A 23,231-nucleotide genomic window follows, 5' to 3' on the forward strand; every position below is an offset into this window, starting at 1 on the left:
CAATGACGTATGGTTCCAATATTAAAATAGTATTAGCTTGTATATTTTGTCAATTATCAGAAAATTTGCCACTTGTTTGGACTATCAGGTAACCATGACTGTTGCATGGACCGATAAATGTTGCAAATCAGACTTAAGTCGTACATTTTGATTATAGCCAACTGAGATACTAGCTTACATATACCTGGGCGCCAACTTTTTACTGACAAACTTTATCATCTTGTCTCATTGTTAATAAAAATGTAAAGGGTGCTGTTTTCAAAAATGTACAAATGAACTACTGTGTTAATGTAGTACATTAGCTGTGGTTGGAGAAATAATAGAGAGTGCCACTGTAGGTGTGTGTGTGTGTGTGTGTGTGTGTGTGTGTGTGTGTGTGTGTGCGCGTGCGTGCGTGTGTGTGTGTGTGTGTGTGTGTGTGTGTGCGTGCGTGCATGTGTGCGTGCGCGGTGTGTGTGTGTGTGTGTGCGTGTGTGTGTGTGTGTGTGTGTGTGTGTGTGTGTGTGTGTGTGTGTGTGTGTGTGTGTGTGTGTGTGTGTGTGTGTGTGTGTGTGTGTGTGTGTGTTGACTGCCAGCCAGAGTAGGTCCAGATGTATACTTTATGGTACATGGCAGTAGACAGTGGGCTTGTGTAACCCAGGAAACAGACAGCTGCTTTACATTAGATGCTGCCGGTTGGTTCCTCTCTTAGATCTCCAGCATAGACACTGCAGGCTGAACACTGTCAGCTTCACAGACACACACATACAGGCACGCACACACACACACAATCACTGACAGTGTGATTCCGTATCTCCAATTTCCGCATCAGCATCATTTGTTAGTTACTTCGGTCTCATGGGGGAGATTGTGAAATGGGAAGCAGGCATCACTGGAAAGAAAGGATATTTGAATTCGTGAACCAACTATGTGTGAGAAGATATCATCAGATTTTATTTAGTATATTTGTTTTTGTACGATATAAAGCCCTTGTATCTTAGCTTCCATTGCCTTGACACTGTTTGCAGAAAATCTGAGAGTAAAGTAAGAGCTGTTGGGTGAAGAATTGTAATAAAAGAAGGTGGGAAGTGAAGGAAGAGACCCACAGGATCCCAGAGCATTGTGTGCTGCATGCTAATTATGTATGATGAGGAGCTCCAAGTACAAGAAAGGATCTTGTCAATGTTTGTTGGCTGCAAATTAACGTTCAGTGAGGCCTTTGTACAATTTAACTGGTATGCCATTCATCTTTTGCAACTTTACATTATTTTAAGTAACACTCTAAATGGGTGTTCTCTAGTGAGAACTTGAGTACACAATGTGTGCTATCCATTCATAGGTGGTCTTTTAGGATTGTTTGGCTACATATGTGAGCCAGCACTCTAAGACAGTGACACTCAGCATAATGTTGAGTGGGAAATGGGCCTTTGTTTGGACAGCTGTTAGCTCCCTATGCCCCGTGCCCTACGAAGCGTTATGAAAGGGCAGTTTTAACCCCACTTAGCTCCTTGACTGGTGATGGAGCACAAACAATAATTGCAGATATTCATGAACATTTATGATTGGAAAGATTCAGGAGTGATGAGATTGGAAAACAATCATTGACTTCCACATACATTCAGAGACATTCTTTAAATGATATCTGAACCTGGTGTAATTTATGGTGACATTGTTTGGATAATTTCACCTGGACCATACTACTGATGTAAATATGACCACGTGTGGACCAGATGGCTCCAAAGAACAACACAAGAACCAAACAACAGTAAGTTTCAAGAAAATTAAATCTTCATAGTGGAACATATATTATTTGTGTTTGCCGGGGGAATGGAAAGTGAGAGATCATAGAAATTTTACAGTAGTTCAGTCTAAGAGAATGTGTTTGATCAATTACAAATTTAGCATTTATATTGTACTCATGCCTGAATGATTAAAAATATTATTATGCACTAGAGAAAACTAGAGTGCTACTCTGAATATTTTTTATCCTTTCTGAATGTAAGGACACTGAGGACAATAGAAAATCATATATTATTCTGTATTCATTGCTTATCACAATTGGCTCTGAAGGTAAATATAATCCCGCCTGCATTTAAGAGTATCAATATTTTACTTCTCTTTTGATCTTAAAAAGAAGAGGGTAGTGTAACAGCATTTCCAGACGAACGCAGATTAGCCCCCTGTAATCCAAATATGGATCGCTGCGTTTAATGGTTAGGGTTAGCCAGATGGCTTTTAGTGTCCCTCTGTTGCTAATGTGTAAAGTAAAAAGAGTGGAAGTCTTGAAGTGCTGATATTCAGGACTGCTTTGTGTAGGTCAGCCCACCATTGGATGCAGCCAACAGATGAACACATATGTTAGAGTCTTCACTATGACACTGTGCCTCCACTGGTGACCTCACACAAGAATGTCTACACCATAGGGGACTTGGAAAAGGATGGGGCTCCTTTTGAAAAAGGCAAAAAACTTGAATTGAAAAAAAAATTGTTGAAAAAAAAAAAGCCAATGGAAGCCAATGAGCAGCCGACCTGAGGCACTAGGGTCATTAGACTCATACAAGTGTCTGAATGGATGACACTCCCAATTGGGACAGGCAACACGCTTCAGGCTTTCATCGCCGACAAGGACTAACAGATGTCCCACTATCTCTGCCAACTCACTCATCGCCTTTCTAGAGGAAGGATAATTACTCCTGCTTTCTATTAAAGAGAATTCATGAACAAATGTAAAATGCTCAAACGAAAATACAATTTAAGATATGAACTCCCTCTAGCACCTATATCAAGATTTTATTTATCGTATGAATAAAATGAGGTATTTTCTTTTGCGGAGTTTCAAATTGTTCTTTTTGATAAGCATTGAGAAAGACAAAATGGGTCAGTGAGTATTCAGTGATGGGATCGCTCAGCTTGTCAGTCATGCTGCAAGACATTTTTACGCAAATCTTTAGTATACTAGGCCACTCACGCCCTAAATAGGTTTGTCTGATCTTAAACTCCCCACGGTTTTATTTGTCAAAATGATTTCTCTGAGATTAATGCTTCTGATTGTTACGTGAAGGAATGCCTTGGGGTACATTTTGACGAGCCCTACAACATCAGTTTACGTCATCAGCTTTTTACAATAGGCAGCCAGGTACATGCCAGATTTTTTGTGTAATTATACTGCAACACAAAAGCTGGAGAGAACAAAGTTGTAAGCATTTACAAGTCTTTGGACAAAACAGCATGTGGATATGTTAATGCTACACACAAGGGTGCCAAGCCTCCGCACCACACAGACTAGACTAATAAAGCAAGATCGTGTAATGTTAAAAAGCTGATGAACAATGACTTGCATCCAACCTCTCCATCTGGACCCAGCAAGAACAGAAGCGGAAGACGGAGGCACTGCAGGGGAAGAACCATAAAGAATATTGATGGGCCTCACAGCAAGAAGTCATCCAAATAACAATACAATACAAATGGCATTGAGCTCTGATTGCTGCACGGTTGACCTGGTGAGCACCGCTTCACATCCATTGTCTCCATATCTTCCCGTCAAAGTCGAAAATTGGTTTTGCTCGGAGAAATACTTTTTGGGGATGCTATCAGGCACGTCAACTGAAGCTTTCTATCAGCCCAGCAGCTCTGAAAAGCTGATTGGGGCTCAGCCTTGCCAGCGACTTTCCCTATACCGGTAGTGTTTCTGCTGCATGATATCTTAAACCAGTGTGTTCAGGTCTTATCAGCTATGAACACACTAACCCCTACTACTCCTTTGTTATCTGTCATCAGACCCAATGGGATCAGGGCTGAGAACCGATGAGCGTCGCCTCTAGACCTGTCAAAACCATTCCCTCCCAAATCATTATCTGTTTGGCGAGTCAACCATTGAAAATATGTTATCATAAGAGCAAGCATAAAATCTTTTATGTACTGCCTCCAATAAGATGTTGAAGATGGAAACACAGAGCTCATGCCTAATGGAAACCATGACCACTTTGAATGATTTCATTTTTTTTATCATTATTAGTTAGCTGTATCTATTCCTTATCATCTCAGTTAATTTCCTTTTCAAGAAATCAGTCTAGTCATAATATCCAACAATGCATCACTTTGTCCATGAGCACTCCGGTTATCTTTTTTATGCAGGTGTCAATGGTTCTTGTAGTTCAGCACAACAGCGACAGCCACATCTGTCATAACAGCCAGAAAGAGAAAATGGCGTGTGCCTTCCAGAGCGTGCGGTGATAAAATGTTAAAAACCTTTTCTGAGAACCAGCATAAAACTCAGCCATCAATCCCGATGGAGCAGTCGACTCAAGCTATAGTTCGCTTCCTGCAAATTAATTTCTGTCTTTGAATTATCATAACTCACAGTTGTAGTGCTGTCCTCAGCAACTCGGTATCTCTCCAGCTATGACCTTGGTGGAAATGGAGGATCCAAATCAATACTCACCTGCTCGAGCTTTCTTTCACCTTCCAAGCACGTTGACTGTGGTCAATGTATTTATCAGCAAGTATGGTATTTCTTTAAGTCATGATTGAAGGTACCGTATTTGCCGGTGTATAAGTCGACTCGGTGTATAAGTCGACCCCCTAAAATTGGACGGAAATTTACGATTTTATGATATATCCTTTGTATAAGTCGAGCTCAATTGTTGCATTATATTAAACTTCAAAATTCAATCAGAAATATGCGAAATTTATTGACGAAATGTGTTCAAATTCCGGGAGGCCGTGCGCATGCGCAGTGGCCGGAAATAACTCCAGCCGAGCGGATCGGCCGTTTATAAGCACCGCGGAGGAGATCGCGGAGCCTAATTCGACTTCCAGCGGCCGGCGAGCTCGCGCACGCCGCCCGGCACCAACGGGAGGCCGGAAATAGCTCCAAGCCGACCGAATCGGCACTTTATAAGCACCGCGGAGGAGATCGCGGAGCCTCATTCGACTTCCAGCGGCCGGCGAGCTTGCGCACGCCGCCCGGCACATCCGGGAGGCCGTGCGCACGCGCCAAGTGGCCGAAAATAGCTCCCGCCGAGCGGATCGGCTGTTTATAAGCACCGCAGAGGAGATCGCGGAGCCTCATTCGACTTCCAGCGGCCGGCGAGCTCGCGCACGCCGCCCGGCACATCCGGGAGGCCGTGCGCACGCGCCAAGTGGCCGAAAATAGCTCCCGCCGAGCGGATCGGCACTTTATAAGCACCGCGGATGAAATCGCGGAGCCTCATTCGACTTCCAGCGGGCCGCGCACTCGCGCATGCCGCCCGGTTCAAATTTTCTAAGTGCCAACGGCTCTTGCGCCATAAAGAGTCCGCCTCGGCTGGTTCCCCATATCGGCCAGAACAAGTGAAAATTCGGCCTCTTCCCCTGGAAGTCTGGCCAAGTTTGGCGAATATTTTCTAAGTGCCAACGACATTCATTTAGACATGGCGATTGAATGTTTACGTACTGGTAGTTATTGTCGTTGCTTGACGCGCGATGACTCGCACATTCGCTCAATACCCAGTACTTCCCCCTAGCAGTCATCGTCGCTGCCTGGCTTTCGATGTCCGTTATTGAGGTGAGAATATGTGAAATTGTTGCTGAGGATGCGTGTTAATGCGACGAACGCTTTATAATGATTCAGTTTCTCGCTGTTTGATGAGCCTGGCGGACGCACACCGACGCACAATGAGATGCATGAGAAACGGCCTTGGTTACCATCACATTTGAAGCGATGAATACGAAGTTAAATTTTATGACTCGGTGTATAAGTCGAGGTCGATTTTTTTTGGTCAATTTTGGATCGAAAAAGGTCAACCAATACACCGGCAAATACGGTAATAATGTGCTTGATTATTCACATGTCCATAGTTGGGGATCTTTCCCATCACTGAATGATGCCATTTCAAGGTTAAACTTGAATATTTACAGGTTGTACACACCAAGTGGGTTGTGTTGCTCCATTATTCAGTTTGTGTTGCCAAGACATCAGGCAGGTGCTGTGCAGTCTTACTCAGCTACCAATAGTTGCTAAATATATTTATTTATTTAGAAATTCAGCCTTTGAAAATAATAATGTTCCAATTTTGATGTGACAATGTATTTTTATTATTGTGGTTGTATATCATTGTTGAGAGTCAAAATATTAGACACAATGTTGAATGCGTTGCAGACCCCATGGACCAGGATTGAAAAACCCTGTTGTAGAAGCTCAGTTTGTCTTCTGCAGAAAGCCTGCAGAACAAGATATTTTTCATAATTTATCTTCAACCTGCTATGTGTGAAAATCTCACCGAACTACAAATATGTGTGAGCATTTGGAACTGGCTGAGTTTGAGAGAATTTCTAACTTCTGCTTGTATTAATAATACTGACCTGCTTGACAGCGAGGATACAAATTTCTATCCAAAGGTTGAAGCTGCCTGTGATCTGTGAGATTGCTATTGACCATTTATTGACCACTGACCATTGCTATTGAGGCAATGGGTCATATCTTTTTGACAGTGGCTGGTTTTTGCTGTTTCCCGCCTATTTCATGTGTGTATTACAGGGATTGCCAACCGGTGGTCCCTGGTCCTCTAGTGGTCTGTGGCAGTATTGGAAGTGGTCTGCAAAATTGGAAATGGAAAACAGTTATACATTTTTTTTAAATAAAATGGATTTATTATTTAGACTTGATTTATTTTCCAGCTAATCTTGTGAATCATTTACCCATACAAATTATGTTAAATATAACTGAGATTCCCAAAATAAACATACAAATGCAAATAAATAGCTTGTATAGGTCCATCCTCCTTCGGTGCAAAATAAAATAATATTCCGCCAAAGCAATGGTCCCCGAGTTGCTTCTTGGTTATAATTGTGGTTACAAGGTTATTGCAAATGTGTTTGACATAATCATGATGTCAGTTTGAGGAATGTACCGGTATTTTCGCTCCGGAGTATAAGTCGCACCAGCCATAAAATGCCCCAAAAATTGAAAAAAAAAAACAGATATAAGTCGCTCCGGAGTATAAGTCGCATTTTGGGGGCAATTTATTCGACAAAATCTCACACCAAAAACAGTCACGAACGAGCGACAACAGGCTAAACGATAGCAACAACAGGCTAAACGATAGGTATGCTAACGTGACAAACACAAACAAAGAGCTGAGAACGGGCCTGACGTAACATATAGAGTGATTAAGGACAACTATTACATGAATAACATGTTTATAAAACCATCAGTGTCACTCCAATTCCTTAAATAGCAACAACAGGCTAAACGATAGGTATGCTAACGTGACAAACTCAAACAAAGAGCTGAGAACGGGCCTGACGTAACATATAGTGTGATTAAGGACAACTATTATATGAATAACATGTTTATAAAACCATCGGTGTCACTCCAATTCATTAAATAGCAACAACAGGCTAATCGATAGGTATGCTAACGTGACAAACTCAAACAAAGAGCTGAGAACGGGCCTGACGTAACATATAGAGTGATTAAGGACAACTATTACATGAATAACATGTTTATAAAATCATCGGTGTCACTCCATTAAATCCATCGATCGTTCTTTGTCAACAATGGGTGCGCACGGCTGAGGGCGCTTGCACTTCAAAATATTCCACAGGCTCATATAACGATAGATAAACTATATTTCAAATAACTATAATATAAGCCAATAATATTATCAAACCATCCGTGCACTTTAATTCCATTAAATCCATCGATCAAATTCCTCGTCCTTTGTCAACATCGCCGCGCGTGCGCCCTGACGTCAGCCTCGTCTTTATTCCACAGATCTACTATATAACTATATTGTAGCGTAAACAAAGTACAAGGATAGACGTGGGTTTGGTAAACGGCTCTTTATTAAACAAAACAAACTTCCAAGCGTGTGGCGGCGTGGACTTCCAGACAGACCGGGCGTGCGTAATGGCCATGTCCGAGCCCCGCGCACCGTTCGGGGACAGCCACTCGGCCGAGCGCCGGCCCCCGACTCAGTAGAGTAGGACCGGCCGTGCGTAAAAGCCATAAAAGTTTTTCAAACCTTCTATGTAACTCCAAATCCTTAATTCCTTCAAACTCTTTGTCCTCCGTGTCACTTAGAAATGATCACCGCTAATGATGCCGGTAGTCCTTATGTGGGCACGTTTGTATGTAAACAACCGCCGCGCCGCGCTGCTGACGTCACTTGAAATAGTAATCCATTGGTACATCACGGCTCTCCAAACTTTCTTTCTGCTGCTCGATTACTGTTTTCAGTTGCATATTTTACAACTTGAAGTTTGTAACCTGCAAAATATGAGTTTCTTTTTGGTGCCATTTTTCTTAAGCCCACCCAGTTGATGAGTCACGGCCAACAGTGAAATTTAGAGCGCCCTCATCCAGTTTCGTCTGAAAATATAATTCTTTTTGGTTGTTTTATCAAAGTCAAAGTCTGCTTTATCGTCATTTTTTTTTTTATATATACTAAGACACACAAAGAGATTGAAATTACGTTTCCACTATCCCTCGGTGAGATAGTACACATATGCATACAAGCAACACAAAAAAAAACCAAGAAGGCACAAACAATGAATAAATAAGAGTGTTGAATAAATGATAAATAAACAAATAATAATAAATAATAATAATAAAGATAAGAGGAGCAAAAATGGAGCAAGTGTACATACAGTGGACTTGGATATGGTGCTTTAAAGTGTTAATTGCTTTATTTGATGTTTTCTCTATTTTTTATGTTTTGAATATGTTAAGATAAAGATATACAAGCATGTGAAGTGATCAACTATACTAAAAATAACATGGGAAGTGGTCAACTATACTTGTAAGTGATGTCTTAATGATCAAGTAAAAATTTGTGAAAAAAACATATATAAGTCGCTCCTGAGTATAAGTCGCCCCCCCACCCAAACTATGAAAAAAAACGCGACTTATAGTCCGTAAATTACGGTAGGTGAAGAGACTTTCTGACCGACGTATCCACAATCCACATTGTGAAAGAGTATTAACATCTGTTGAGATAGCGCTATAGAGGAAATAGTTCTGCTTCCACAAAATTGAAATCGGTTATCTCTTTCTTGTTTTGCAAATTTCAGCTCTTTAAACACCAGGTGCAAAGTAATGGTATGTTTTCTGTATTTCTTAGCTTTTATTTAACTAGCAACTTAATCCGCTAATGCTGGGTTTAGTTTGTGGGTGTGTGTAGGTTGTTACTTATTGGATTTGGAAAAGTCGGTAACAACACTACTTGATACACGATAGTGTATGTCTTAAAAAAATAAAATTGATCCATAAATTTAAAATTGTCTGGATGGTAGTAATGAGGTGTGAAATCGACCATTAATTTTAGCAATGATGGAAGCATCAACACCATTTATTTGAGTGAGAGTCCTATTTTCTTTTGATGCTCACTGTCAAACTGGGTTCATGAAAGAACAGAGGTCAATCAGGGGTTCAAATGATAAAAAAAAATGGAAAATTATTACTGAGTCATCACTCCTTGCTGTCTACATTCTCCTGTAGAAAAGTGTCTTTGACATGAATGTAATTTCAGACACTGTATCTATGATTGGTATAGGAATACTGTTCACATTCACGCATGTTAATGAATAAGATACTGGTGCGCTTATTTGCTGATTAACCAAGTAAAATGCTATTTGTTTTCAATGAACAAATCGGACAACATTGGAAATGACACTTAATACATTTTTATATGACCACATTTAATTTAAAGTTACACATCTTGCCTTTTCAGACAATCCATGATTTTTCACCAGTTTCCCCAAATCCCATATTAGCATACCCTCTTGTATTCGGGTCATCATTTCCTTGCCACCCGTCCCCTCCACCTGTCTGTCCACCATAGGGGAGACAGCCTCTAAGCCTTACTGCCCCCCCCCCCCCCCCCACACACACACACACACCAGCAACCACCACCACCCTTCTGGAACGCAATACCTACCACACAATATCTGCAAAACTCATGGATGCACATTTCTGAATTCTGCATGTACTGCAGTACATAGCAGGCAGTAAAGGTATAAGAGTAAACATGTTTCTCAGATGCTGTAGAGGTTTGTTTAATCTATTTCAGAATAAAGCAGTATCCTGGAGCCAGATTTTCCCACAAAGCTGCACTGGTCTGTCGAGGTTGCCTTGTTTAGAGATCCATGTGGCGAGGAGCCAGCCTTCAAAGTGAGAAAGCCAACCATCCGGCCAGAACTAAAACCTGAGCTGCGACTCAAAGCAAGTTTTCAGCCATTTCATTGATCTTATCCCTAGTTTAAGATGCTTACAGCCGTCTGTGTTTCCCTACTGGTGTGCAAGCCCCAATGAGCACAAGCGACATAGTGTCTCAGCGATTGAGACACTGAGAGGATTTCTGTGCCCCCCTGGGTTTGGTTTGTCATCACTCCCAGCAGAAGGCTACATTATCACACTTGCAGTTCCCTACCTGTTTAATCATGAGATTGGTGGGTGAAGCCATGGGATCCTTCCGCACTTGAGCTCATCTGTCAGTTTGTCTAGTCACACGTGGAGAATAGAAGACTGAACATGTCTCGTGGATCAGTACCTGCTGTGTCTTAACACATACTGGCTGGCCAACAATTCCTCTGTTTTTGTTGTTTCCACATATGGCAGCATGTAATACAAACACACATACACACACACATGCACGCACATATATATTTATATATACATATATATATGTATATATATATATGTATATATAAATATATATGTGCGTGCATATATATATATATATATATATATATATATATATATATATATATATATATATATATATATATATATATATATACATATATACACATATATGTATATGTATATGAATCGCATTGCGCAAGCTAAATTAATGTATTGCATCTTCTCCTCTTACAACATGCAAAATTAACTACACATTTTCCATATTTGGCAGATGCCCAGTTGTGTTTGATTAATATTTGTGTGGTCAATCAAGTTTGCACCCATTTTGGCATACACAAAACTCTAGTGAATAAGACCCTAAATTGTGCTTGGGCATGAATGTGTGTGTGAATAATTGTTTGTGTGCATGAGCAATTCATTGACGACTAGTCCTCGGACAGATATTGTTTGCCTTCCACCCAAAGTCTGCTGCGAAAGCCTCAACACGATATATAGTTTGAATGCGATATATAGTTTTGTCCCACATGTCTCACTCGTAGTATATGTTAGTTCGCTACAGGGTAGTTGTTATTTGCTGCAGAAATGAGAAGAGGCTCCTCCTTCTCCTCTGACAATAAATCAAAGTTTTGACAATGCCAGTGAATCAGATGGCCCGTGATTGTGATAAACTTTGGCTAATACTAAATGCTATCTTGGTTCCCCACCACCCAACATGCATATGATTGTGGACCTATCTATGCGAACTACTACATTGAATTTAAATGTAATCGAAACACTCAACTCACCTTCAGCCTGACCGCAGCATAATAAATACAAGTGACATTGAAAATGCACAAGTGACATTGAAAATGGATAGGTGGATATACCAGATCTCAGACATTCAGGTATGCAAGGAAAGATGGCAGAATGAAAGGGATGAGTGAACAGCTCATGAGCTGTGCCTTGCTCTAGGGCAGCTCTCTTGTCGTCTAGCATCTGCCTTTTTTTTTTTTTTATAGCCGGAATTGAGCCTTCTAACTCCAAAGCCCAAGTCCTTAGAGATGAGCTACTACTGAGTTGGCTCTTTATTAGGAGAAGCCTAGGGCTTTTGTGGTGTCAGTTCAAGCACACTGTGGCTCAGATAAAGATCATATCGAGCCGTTTTATGACCAATTTATGTGGAAATCAAATTAATTCCCCAAAAAAGTTTACATAGTACATGTTTCATCTGTTTGTGCTATCAACAGCTTGACGCCTACACAGATAGTCTGAACTTGATTAGTAATCTGGTACTCTTTCAAATAAAAACACAGTAGTTAAAAGGATGAGAACAAAAGCACAAGCTAAGCAAATCTTTCCATCATACCTTCTAAACAAATCATGTCTCCGAGAGGTTTGGTAAAAGGTAATGAGAATCATGTTACACAACTCAAAGAAGCCTCAGTGGTTGCCAGGAAGGCTATTTGGAAATGCTGACCTGCTATTTTCCAGGTAGCAATGAAGCTGCAGACTGGTGTGCTTTACATGCTGACCACAGATAGTTCAGCCATTGTATTCTGTCAGCTGTCATCTGCAGAGGAAAGAGCAGACTGTTGTTGAGCCTTGTCTTAAGTTAACATCGTCCAAAAAATACATTTTCTGACCTCCATGTTCACACACCGTCTATCTAGTCGCAGTTATTGTACTGTAGTGAATGTCAAAAGCACACTATGTATCCCAAATGAAAAGACAGGCTTAAATGGAAAAAAAAACATCGGTAGAAGCTTTTGTGTGTTGTAGAGTTCACCATTTGTGATATAAAAACAAGATAAAGGAAATTGATGGTTTTGGGGTAATTATACTCAAATAATTTATTAAACCAAGCAATAGCTGCCCTAAATTAACCCCATTAACCATTCCGTCATGGTTTATAAACCAGTATGTGGAAGTATTCAATAAGAAAAAGGTAACACAAATTGTTATTCCTCAATTATGAAATCAAATGATAGTAAACAGAAAAATGTGTTATGGCACTTGTTAGGGGTGTAACAAAAACATTTATGTTGGAAAATAGGTTTAGTACTTTAACATCCATCCATCCATTTTCTGGAGCGCTTGTCTGCACGGGGGTTGTGGGCGTGATGGAGCCTATCCGAGCAGTCATCGGGGAGTAGCTCAGGGACACCCTGAACTGGCAAATCCACTTTAAGATTATATTAAAAATAACTAATAACTAGGTCTCAGTATAGCTTCAACCAGACAAAAAACAATCGCAAATTTACTAGTGAGTATGATGATTTGTTATTTCTTGGAATATAATTGGTAGTACCTTTAATAGTTTGGGCTTCTGAGTGGTTTTACCTGTTAATAACATGACAAAAGCTACAAATACACTTCTGTCTTTCATGAATTTCTTTGAATGAAATACCACATTTACAGTACTGACAAGTTAATTCATAATTCACTCATTGCATCATACACTAACTGAGCCATACCTTATCAAATTGAATCATAATCCCGCTGAATCGAATCAAATGAAATTGTTCCACTTTGAAATGCATTATTCTTGAATCATATTGCACCACATTGTGTCTGCTCATAGAAACCCAGTAAGCAAGTTCAAATATGGCTATGCCTGGTAAAACATTGCAATCTCACTGAAAACCATAGAATTATGAAATTCAAGGTTCTGACTGGTCTCTTCTTTGTCACTGCATGTGTGTGAACAAACAGAGAAAATCATGATTTTGATATAGTTGTATGGTACATCACTCAAGTTGGCATTTCAAGTTGCAATAATACTTTGCATTTATAAACAATGACAATATACTGTAGATTATTACACATCACTGGCATCTCCCAAAACATTGCTTTTTAGGGAAAAAGAAAGAGCAACCCAATATCCAGAGCCACACTTTGGAAATTGGTAAAATACTAATACTACTACTACTACTACTAATAATAATAATAATAATAATAATAATTATTATTATTATAAAATACGTGGATATTTTTCCATTTCAGGTCTGAAGAGTAGTATTGACTTTGTGGGGAAAAAAATGTGTGCGTGTGTGTGTGTTGTGCGTGTGGGTGTGTGTGTGTGGTGTGTGTGTGTGTGTGTGTGTGTGTGTGTGTGTGTGTGTGTGTGTGTGTGTGTGTGTGTGTGTGTGTGTGTGTGTGTTAATATTGACTTGACAACATCGAAGAAAAGAGTCAATCAAATCTTCATCCTTTCCCTCACTTATGTTTTCATTGTCTTTTATGAAAGGTTGCAAAGGAAGAATTGGAACAGTGTAGACTTCACTCTTGGTGCTAACAAAAGGTCATCATGGGGATGAAAGGCCTCATCTTTGGCTGCGTGATTGTGGCCATGGTCCTCCAGCTTTCCACCGCTGGCCTGGTTAAGAAGGTCATACGGCATCGCAGAGAGGCTTTAATGCCTAAGAAGAACCAAGAGAACCACACCCTGCCAAACCCTGAACACCCAGTCGTCTTCAACCACGTCTACAACATCAATGTTCCTTCTACATCCCTCTGTTCCGTGGACCTCGAGTCACCTGGCGGCACCTTGCCCAATCACAAGAATAGCCCACTGGACATGCAGAACACAGAGCACATGGAGCACACGGTGGATGGTGACAATCAGATCGTCTTTACCCACCGCATCAATATCCCCAAGCAGGCGTGTGGCTGCAACAATCAGCTACCTGATATAAAAGAAATCCTGAACAGACTGGAGATGTTGGAGTCGGAACTTTCCAGTCTGAGAGAGCAGTGTGCCAGTGGTGTAGGGTGCTGTGGATCTCAAGTGACTGGTAAGTTAAAATGTCATGCTGTATGTGGAATTTGGTGGCGAACATGTGATATAAATAAATCTCTTTAAAAGCCTTGCTCAAAGGTGTGCATGAAAAGACCGAAAAGAAAATCCATCACTACTGTTCCAGCAATTCCAACATCATTTCAAAACCTGATATCTTGTATAGTCATCTCAAACAACGCTCACTGTAGATGTAAAAATCAAAAGCTCAGTGGCAAACTTTTAAATGCAAATTAATTCCCATTCTTTTTCAGTGCTGTCTACTGACACAAAAAGGATTGTAAAGGTTTTAGTGTGATACATAAATTGTGTCAGAGTGTGCTTTGAAGCAACACAAAGTTTGCAACTTGGAATATCAAATAAAAATCTCACTATGCTGAATGGCACTGACTTCATTGAGGGAGTGGAATTTTGATACACTCTACAACACAAGTCAACAACCTTTTACAACTACTTCTTGGGTACTGATTAGTGTGAAGGGCTACCAGTTTGATACACACTGCAATATATTACATTACATTGATAGCTCAAATTACCTTGAATGTTTTACAAATAATGTTATGATATATTACTATAATAATGATGACAATATTCATGGACGGCACAGTGGCGCACTGGTTGGCACGTCCACCTTCGGCCCTCCCTGTGTGAAGTTTGCATGTTCTCCCCGTGCCTGCGTGGGTTTTCTCTGGGCACTCCAGTGTACTCCCACCCCCCAAAAACATGCATGGTAGGCCGATTGAGCTCTCCAAATTGCCCGTAGTGGTGAGTGTGAGTGTGGATGGTTGTTCGTCTTTTTGTGCCCTGCGATTGGCTGGCAACTGGTTTCCTACTGCTTGATGACTGCTGGGATAGGCTCCAGCATGCCCGCGATCCCAGTGGGGACAAGCAATATATGGGTTGGGTTGCGTGGAAGGATGGTTGGTTGTATGGATGGATGGATGGATGGATGGATGGATGGATGGATGGATGGATGGATGGATGGATGGATGGATGGATGGATGGATGGATGGATGGATGGATGGATGGACGGACGGACGGGCGGGCGGGCGGGCGGACGGACGGACGGACAGATGGATATTAATTAATGTGAAGACACTGACCTTGTTTGACGCCACAATTAGAAAACAGTGAAATTGACTTCTCTTGTCTTAGTTTGATTGAGCGAGAATGCAAAAGGGTGTTTGCTAATGAAGATCATGAAAATAAAACAATAAGATGGAGTAATGTGACTATAATCGCTGATTCCGCTTCTGGTTTCAGAAAATTCAATGCTTAACAATGGATTAATACTGCATGCTTGTGTTACCTTACTGAAGTGTGTTCAAAATGTTCTTGAAAAATGTCTTCTTCTTTTCTCATCTATCAGGTGAAGTCTCCACAAAGCCTTACTGTAATGGCCATGGAAACTGGAGTGCTGACACCTGCAGCTGTGTATGTGAGCCAGGATGGAAAGGCCCCAACTGCACAGAACCTGAATGCCCTAATGACTGCCAGGACCAGGGCCGCTGTGTGGACGGGAAATGTGAATGCTTTGAAGGCTTCAGCGGTTACGACTGCAGTACTGAGCTATGCCTGCTGGATTGCGGTGATTATGGGCATTGTGTTGAAGGGGCGTGCCTGTGCGAGGAGGGCTTCATTGGGGAGGACTGCTCCCAGACAAACTGCCTCAACAATTGTCTGGGTCGTGGGCGTTGTGTTGATGACGAGTGTGTCTGTGACGAGCCGTGGACGGGCTTTGACTGCTCCGAGCTCATCTGTCCAAACGACTGCTACGACCGTGGACGCTGCATCAATGGCACTTGCTTCTGCGATGATGGCTTTGCCGGAGAAGACTGCGGCGAACTCACTTGTCCTGGCCACTGTAACAACCGCGGCATGTGTGTGAGCGGACTGTGTGTGTGTCAAAGCGGCTACAGCGGAGAAGATTGTTCCAAGCTTACATGTCCCCAGAACTGCAATGAGCGAGGCCATTGCTTCAATGGCAAATGCATCTGTGACCCGGGATTTGAAGGGGATGATTGCTCTGTTCTGTCATGCCCTGAAAACTGCAGCAACAAAGGACAGTGCATAAACGGGGAATGTTTGTGTGATGAAGGATACCAAGGTGAAGACTGTAGTGAGCTGTCCTGCCCTAACAACTGCCAAGATCATGGGCGCTGTGTTACCGGCCAGTGTATATGCAATAAAGGGTTCACCGGCGAGGACTGCAGCATCAAAACCTGTCCTAAAGACTGCATGGGACGTGGGGAGTGTGTGGATGGCAAGTGTGTGTGCTTTGCTGGTTTCACCGGGAAAGGATGTGGTGAACTGACGTGCCCTGATGACTGTCTCGGCCGTGGCCACTGTGTGAACGGTCAGTGTGTTTGTCACAAAGGTTTCACTGGTGAGGACTGCAGTGAGAAGACATGTCCTAAAAACTGTCTGGACCGAGGATATTGCAATGACGGCATCTGCGTATGCTACGAAGGCTTCGCTGGGCTGGACTGCTCCTTTCTAACTTGCCCTGGGGACTGCCAGAATCAGGGTCGCTGTGAAAATGGAGTGTGCCTCTGCGATGAGGGTTTCATTGGTGAAGACTGCTCTGCAGGTAAGGATAATAGCTTGATCATTGCTTTGGCTTTCAGATTTTGCTGTACTTACTAAACTGCTTGCAATGCTCATTTGAGATCTGAATAGTATTATAACGTTAAACATAATAAATGCAATCATGCATAAACGTAGATTGGACACTATCTCAACTGCTTGACTGGCCATTCTTGTTATTGGGGGAAAAACTACAATGATGATTCTTGTGAACGAATGTAAATCTGTAATGATTGAAATAATAAAATATTCCTTGGGTTACCCAAAAACAAATAATAGTTCATGTTAAATTAAAAAACAATCAAATGCAATTTGGTGCCCATCCAATTGCGTAGCAATAATGCTCATTTTATTTTTTAGGGGTTGACAATTACCATACAACAGAAAGGGTAAAAATAAAAACACACCCAAGGCCCATTGGGAGTGTTGAAACTTATATACTAGCTGCTACTCCCTTCCCTATTCATTATCACCCTGTGATTGACTTGCAAACAGCCCATACACCTGTCAGCTGTCGTGCTACATGGGGTTTCTCTGATAAAGAATGTTTTCCTTGGCCCAATTCAAAACCTTCCACAAGGTTTCGTGTAAAATATGTAGTTTATTTATATGTTTGTTTATTTATAGTTCTCATTTTAAGCGTGGCATGTACTTTCTGTTTTCCTCAGTTTCACCTCCAAAGGACCTAACTGTGGAAGAGGTCACACCTGAGACGGTGGATCTGTCTTGGGAGAATGAGATGCGCGTGACAGAGTACTACATCATCTACATTCCTACATCGCCCGGAGGTCTGGAGCTGGATGTGCGGGTGCCCGGTGACCAGAAGAAGGCTACGATTAGAGAGCTCGAACCAGGCATTGAATACCTGATCAGCGTCTATGCTGTTCTCAACAACCAGAGGAGCATTCCTGTTAGCGCAAGGGTGGCAACACGTATGAGAGTTCCAGTTTATATGTGACTATAAAACAGTCTCAAGCCAATTAAAAAGATCGTAAATTAACTGTTTCTAAACATCCCAGACCTTCCCGAGCCAGAGGGCCTGAAGTTCAAAGCAGTGCGTGAGACGTCTGTGGAGGTACAGTGGGACCCCCTGGACATCCCCTTTGATGGATGGAATCTCATCTTCAGAAACACTGTGAGTAATGCTGGCAATGACTATTTACAATATAAGACTACAGTAGTTCAACCCATTGTATAAAGAAGCAAAATTTTGAAATGATCTTCATTTTGAATAAGTTTTGCCTCCATTGCTCAGAAACATTTGAAAACACTGCCAACCAATTCAAAGTCTATTAAAAGATGGTCTATGTCTCATCGCTCACTCATAAGTGTAGTGCTACACAATGCTGACTTTCATGCTTTGTGATTGATTTCCAATCAGTCACTGATGTGGAAAAATGGTTCTCTGAACTGTATGTGCCTGTATGAGTTCTGCTCAGTGGAAAAAAGGCATCATGTAGGCATACTCATAATAGCAAACAGTGTGTGGATATATTCAATGAAACAATGTCATGATGTTATGATGCAGTGTTTTTTTTCTACATTTATTATATTGACAATACATTGTAATTTAAGCAATGTTTCAGGCCATGCTTTGACAACACACTGAGACACTGAAAAGCACTGCTCAGTGGTTTTATTTGGTTCTCCCAGAAAGAGGAAGATGGTGAGATTCTGAGCTCCCTTGGCCGACCAGACACAACCTTTGAGCAGTCTGGCTTGGGCCCTGGCCAGGAGTACGAAGTCAAACTGGAGGTAGTGAAGAACAAGAAGCGCGGACCACCTGCCTCAAAGAATGTTGTTACAAGTAAGTGTACATATGTATTCATGCTGCAAGCTATTATTATTATTATTATTAGTAGTAGTAGTAGTAGTAGTAGTAGTAGTAGTAGTAGTAGTAGCAGTAGTAGTAGTAGTAGTAGCAGTACTGTACACAATGGGCTGGATATTTAACAGTCTACTTAAATGTTTTGCGTTTACTATTGCACATAATTTTTCTTGTTTTAATATTTTATTCACAATATTTTAGTTTTTCTCAATGTAAATATATATTTTAGGTCACAGGAGATTCCTTCAGCAAAAATGTATTAACAGAGGAGGAAAACCTGTTAAAGACGAGTACTTTGTTGATATTAAACCTTTATTATTGTCTTGTTTGGTATTCCAAACAAAATTACTTTAAATCAAATGGAGGGAGTGCCTTTATTGGCTTGAACAGGACCGCCTCCATAAAACAGGCTGAGTTCAGCAAGACTCAAATAAGAGTGTATAATTATTGATCGTTGGTGTAATGGAAAATGCCGAAAGCATGTCACAGACAAGACAGCTAGGGACTTTTAAGCGTGTTAAACCATGAGGAAAAAAGGTGTAACCTGTCTCCTTTGGAGGCAAAATCAGTCGGATCCTTCATACAGTATATCTGATTGATTCACACTGACATGCATGACATGTGCAAGCATGTCTGATTAGTTCAATAATTCCATTGGTTAGAGGCTAAGTATAAAAAACTGTGTCTTCATTAGAGTGGTTAATGATAAGGCGTTTTTTAAAGATTTTGACAGCAATATTCATTGACCAGATAAAAAAAAACAATAACTCTAACTTCTAGGTGTCCTTTGATTTTATTTTCCAATGCATCTCTGGAGTAGTACTAAAAGACAAATTCAAAAAGGTCCAATGCCATTTTCTGCACGCAGATTACATATATGTCAATCCTAAATTAGATTAGCGGGATCCGTTTTTTTTAGTTGTTCAGGCTATCTTGTCTATTGAATGTCTTGCAACACTCAATGAGACACTTACAGTTTGTACTCAGTTCAAATGTAGATTATCACAGGATGTCTTTCCTCAAGTTGCCTGGGTTTGACACGTCATTTCTAGCCTTTATGAAAAAGTGTCCTTCACAGAGCTTTGATCTGCACAAAGTTTAAATGACCTCATAAATACAAAAGAATGTCTGCGCTTGCATTTCTGAAATTGCAATAATATGCACAATACTCTGGTCTGTATGGAGGAATCCTTATCCAGTGGAAGAGACAATTGGTGTGTGCTGTGAACCAAAGTGAAGACACACAAGAATCTTGTACAAAGGTGTTTTGATTGTTTTTTAAATCAGTGTGTGTGTGTGTGTGTGTGTGTGTGTGTGTGTGTGTGTGTGTGTGTGTGTGTGTGTGCGTGCCTGCGTACGAGAGAGAGCGAGAAAGAGAGAGAGTGAGCGAGCGAGAGAGAGAGAGAGAGAGAGAGCTCTTACCCATGAAATAATATCATTAAACTTTTTTGTCACTGCTCACACAAAATGGCAATAATGAATTAAATGGTAGTAATAGTTTTAACCCGCGCAAGTTATCCCGCAATAAGTAGTGAAGTATTTAATTTGTGTCTGAGAAATGTGTCTAGCGCAGGTGCTTTTTACTGAAACATGCAAAATCTCCTCCTTATCTACCCTTATATTATTATTATTAGTTGTATCAAAAATGAGTTATTACCTTGACATATTACCTGTAGCTCCCTGTACTTGTTTAGCTCCTGTGTAAAAAAAAAAAGACAACTGGTTTAGGTGGAGAAGACCTGGTTCCTTCAAGAATGTAAAAAAAGTACAATAGAATACATCATACCTGAATGCACAAAGCGCCATGTGAGCAGGGCGGACTCGTTCAACATAATGTGATCTGTCAGCAATAATACTGAGTTTTATTACTTTGTCGCAACTATTGGGAGAAAGCGGCGTACTGCCACATACGAGAGTGGCTGGGGCTTGTGCACAGTGTGACGTCACTATGCAATCAGTAAGTATGCCTTAAAAGGGAAGCCAACCCCAAAGTTTTCTTTGTAATAAAATGTTCTGTGTAGCCCAGCTAGTGGAAACACAGTGGTCTGATTAACGTTTTGTTTGTGGAATATGTATTGAACAGGCAAAATCCATCACAACTAATCACGGATCACCAGTTTTCTGAAACTGAGGCGTGACTGGTTGTGACCTGAGACCTGGCAACTGCGATGTCATTTTCAGTCGACAGCAAGTGGCAAAATGGCTTTCCTGGAAATGGATAAAAAGAGGGGGATTTTGCCTGTTCAATTCATATTCCACAAAAAAAGCATTAATCAGAGTCTTGCGTTTAGACTACTGGGTCCACATACAACATATTATTGTGAAAACAATTTGGGGGTTGACTATCATTTTAAGAACTGTAACTGGATTCATCAAGCGATTAAGATTCATCAAGCGATTCATCGACGTATTAAGTTGTATACACGAGAGTCAATAAAAAGCACTTAAAACTTACTAAGCTATTCTTTTCAGATGCATTAGCAAGCGCTTGACTCAGGTATTCTGCGCGTTTTAACGACTGGGAAAAAAAAAAAAAGCAAATCCATGACGTCTTCCTGATTCCGTAAGTCCTTGAGGGCCATGAACAAAAATGGGTGTGGTAAACAGATTTAAAACCATATGAATCATTCTATAGCGCTGTGAGCTCATACAGTTCAGGTATAGCCACGGATGATACGAAAGAGGAGAGGCAGCTTAGTCTTCAATGCCTTCCAAGTTCCTGACAGATGCTGCACATCACCTTTCCACTCGGACTTGGATTTTACCTGCAAGCAAACTGAGTAGCTGATGTGTAAGGGGCAGATACAGCAACACTGCTTGAACACAAGAAATGGAAACTGAGTTTTTTTTAAACCTCCAATGCGTCAGTCACTAGTAATTTTTAGTGATATTATAGAATCAAAGGTATGTTTGCTTTTCTAGGGTAGTGAAGTCAAAGTACAACATTTCCAAAACAAAATGCAAACCAGTAAATTGTAAAATTTTTACAAACATCAGCCATTCATTTCCCATATGCCAGCTTAACCTCATTTGGGTCGCAGTTCTACTAGAGATATAACAGATGACTTTGGGGTGACAGTATATAGGACTGGTCGTACTTCCTCAAGAAAAATGACTTTGTTACTTACAGTCCACCACTGCAAGTTTGTGATCTTGCACATTACAAAAACAAGTGTTGTTAACAGAGTTTAATTAGTCTCGTTTCCATGGAGTCTGTTTCACTGGTCTGTGCAATGTTTTTTTGTTGTTTTTGTGTTTTTACACTTGACGTGGCATTGTATTAAAACTGCATACCCCTAGGAAATGGAAAAGTTAATTACTCGGTTCTTAAGTGTCATAATCTCACCGTGTTTTGAAACAAGGAAACAACATTTAGTTATGTGTGGTTTACTTCTCCAGGAATTGACGCCCCGAGCCAGGTGAACATACGGGATGTGACGGACACAACAGCGCTGGTGACGTGGGTCCAACCTGTGGCCCATGTGGATGGGATCAGCATCTCCTTTGGGCCTGGCGCCAGCCCTGCTGATCACAGTGTGGTTGAGCTTTCCTCCACAGACACCCAATACCACTTTGGGGGCCTCATCCCAGACACCCAGTATGAGGTGTCTTTGACAGCCCGGAGTGGAGAACGGTCCAGTGTCCCTGTTTATGACTCATTCCTCACAGGTAAGAAATACACACGGTAAGAACCTTTTCAGATGTGGAAATGTATCTTCTTTCCTCCACTGTATTCTAAACCAGTAATTCTTAACCGATGGGTCGGAACACAAAAGTGGGTCGTGTATCCATTTTGGGTGGGTTGTGGACAACTAGTAAAACATTATTATTTAGATTTTTTTCTACTACAGTACAGAGGTGTTCCCAGCTCCCAAGTTGAACATAATTAAGTGAGCAACAGGAAGTCTGGCTTTCTTGCTTTGAGTCACTAGTTTATAAACAAAGACAGGGCAGCTCAGCCTAGCTGGCTAGCGGATGTCACAGTGAGCAATGTTCTTTTGCCGGTAGGTCATACTCATTTTGAAGGTGTAATAAACAATACATGTGTTAGCAAAGGATCTACATGTGTTACTTTACCTGCTAGCTGAATTCTCGTGGTATTTGTGAGTTCACAAAAACATCTTGTAAATCCAGCTCGGAATTTTCTCCAAACAGAGCCACTGGTAGTACAGACCGACCACAAAGCAATAATTTGTTTGGGGGCAGGGTCAAAGTCAAAGTCAAAGTCAAAGTCAGCTTTATTGTCAATTTCTCCACATGCCAAAGACACACAAAGAAACCGAAATTTCGTTCCCCCCTATCCCACGGTGACAAGACATGGCCCACAACAGACAAACAAGTAAACAAGTATAACAACAGCGTGCTGAATAAATAATGAATAAATAACACAACAAATAAATAAATAAGAGGAGCAAAAAAAAAAACAAAAAAAAAAA

At 41.0% G+C, this 23,231-nt stretch overlaps 1 protein-coding gene and 1 long non-coding RNA gene across 2 annotated transcripts in view; one reads left to right on the plus strand and one right to left on the minus strand.

Moving 5' to 3' along the window:
• The window catches only part of tncb (tenascin Cb), a 107,645-nt gene that overhangs the window by 63,516 nt on the left and 20,898 nt on the right, over positions 1-23,231 (plus strand). The window contains exons 7-12 of the mRNA XM_088375883.1: positions 13,833-14,379; positions 15,751-16,971; positions 17,636-17,899; positions 17,987-18,102; positions 18,621-18,774; positions 22,195-22,464. Of these exons, the coding sequence (XP_088232009.1) occupies positions 13,893-14,379; positions 15,751-16,971; positions 17,636-17,899; positions 17,987-18,102; positions 18,621-18,774; positions 22,195-22,464 (2,512 nt within the window). The 5' untranslated portion in view covers positions 13,833-13,892. The remainder of the gene's footprint in view (positions 1-13,832; positions 14,380-15,750; positions 16,972-17,635; positions 17,900-17,986; positions 18,103-18,620; positions 18,775-22,194; positions 22,465-23,231) is intronic.
• On the minus strand, positions 18,542-21,087 carry LOC148398382 (uncharacterized). The gene is made up of 3 exons (XR_015858565.1): positions 20,582-21,087; positions 20,453-20,492; positions 18,542-18,750 (listed from the first exon to the last, which is right to left on the minus strand). It is a non-coding gene; the product is annotated as an uncharacterized LOC148398382 (long non-coding RNA).

Source organism: Syngnathus floridae, chromosome 5 (assembly GCF_059516105.1).
Source record: "Syngnathus floridae isolate MCC-2025c chromosome 5, RoL_Sflo_1.0, whole genome shotgun sequence".
In the NCBI taxonomy this organism is placed as follows: domain Eukaryota; kingdom Metazoa; phylum Chordata; class Actinopteri; order Syngnathiformes; family Syngnathidae; genus Syngnathus; species Syngnathus floridae.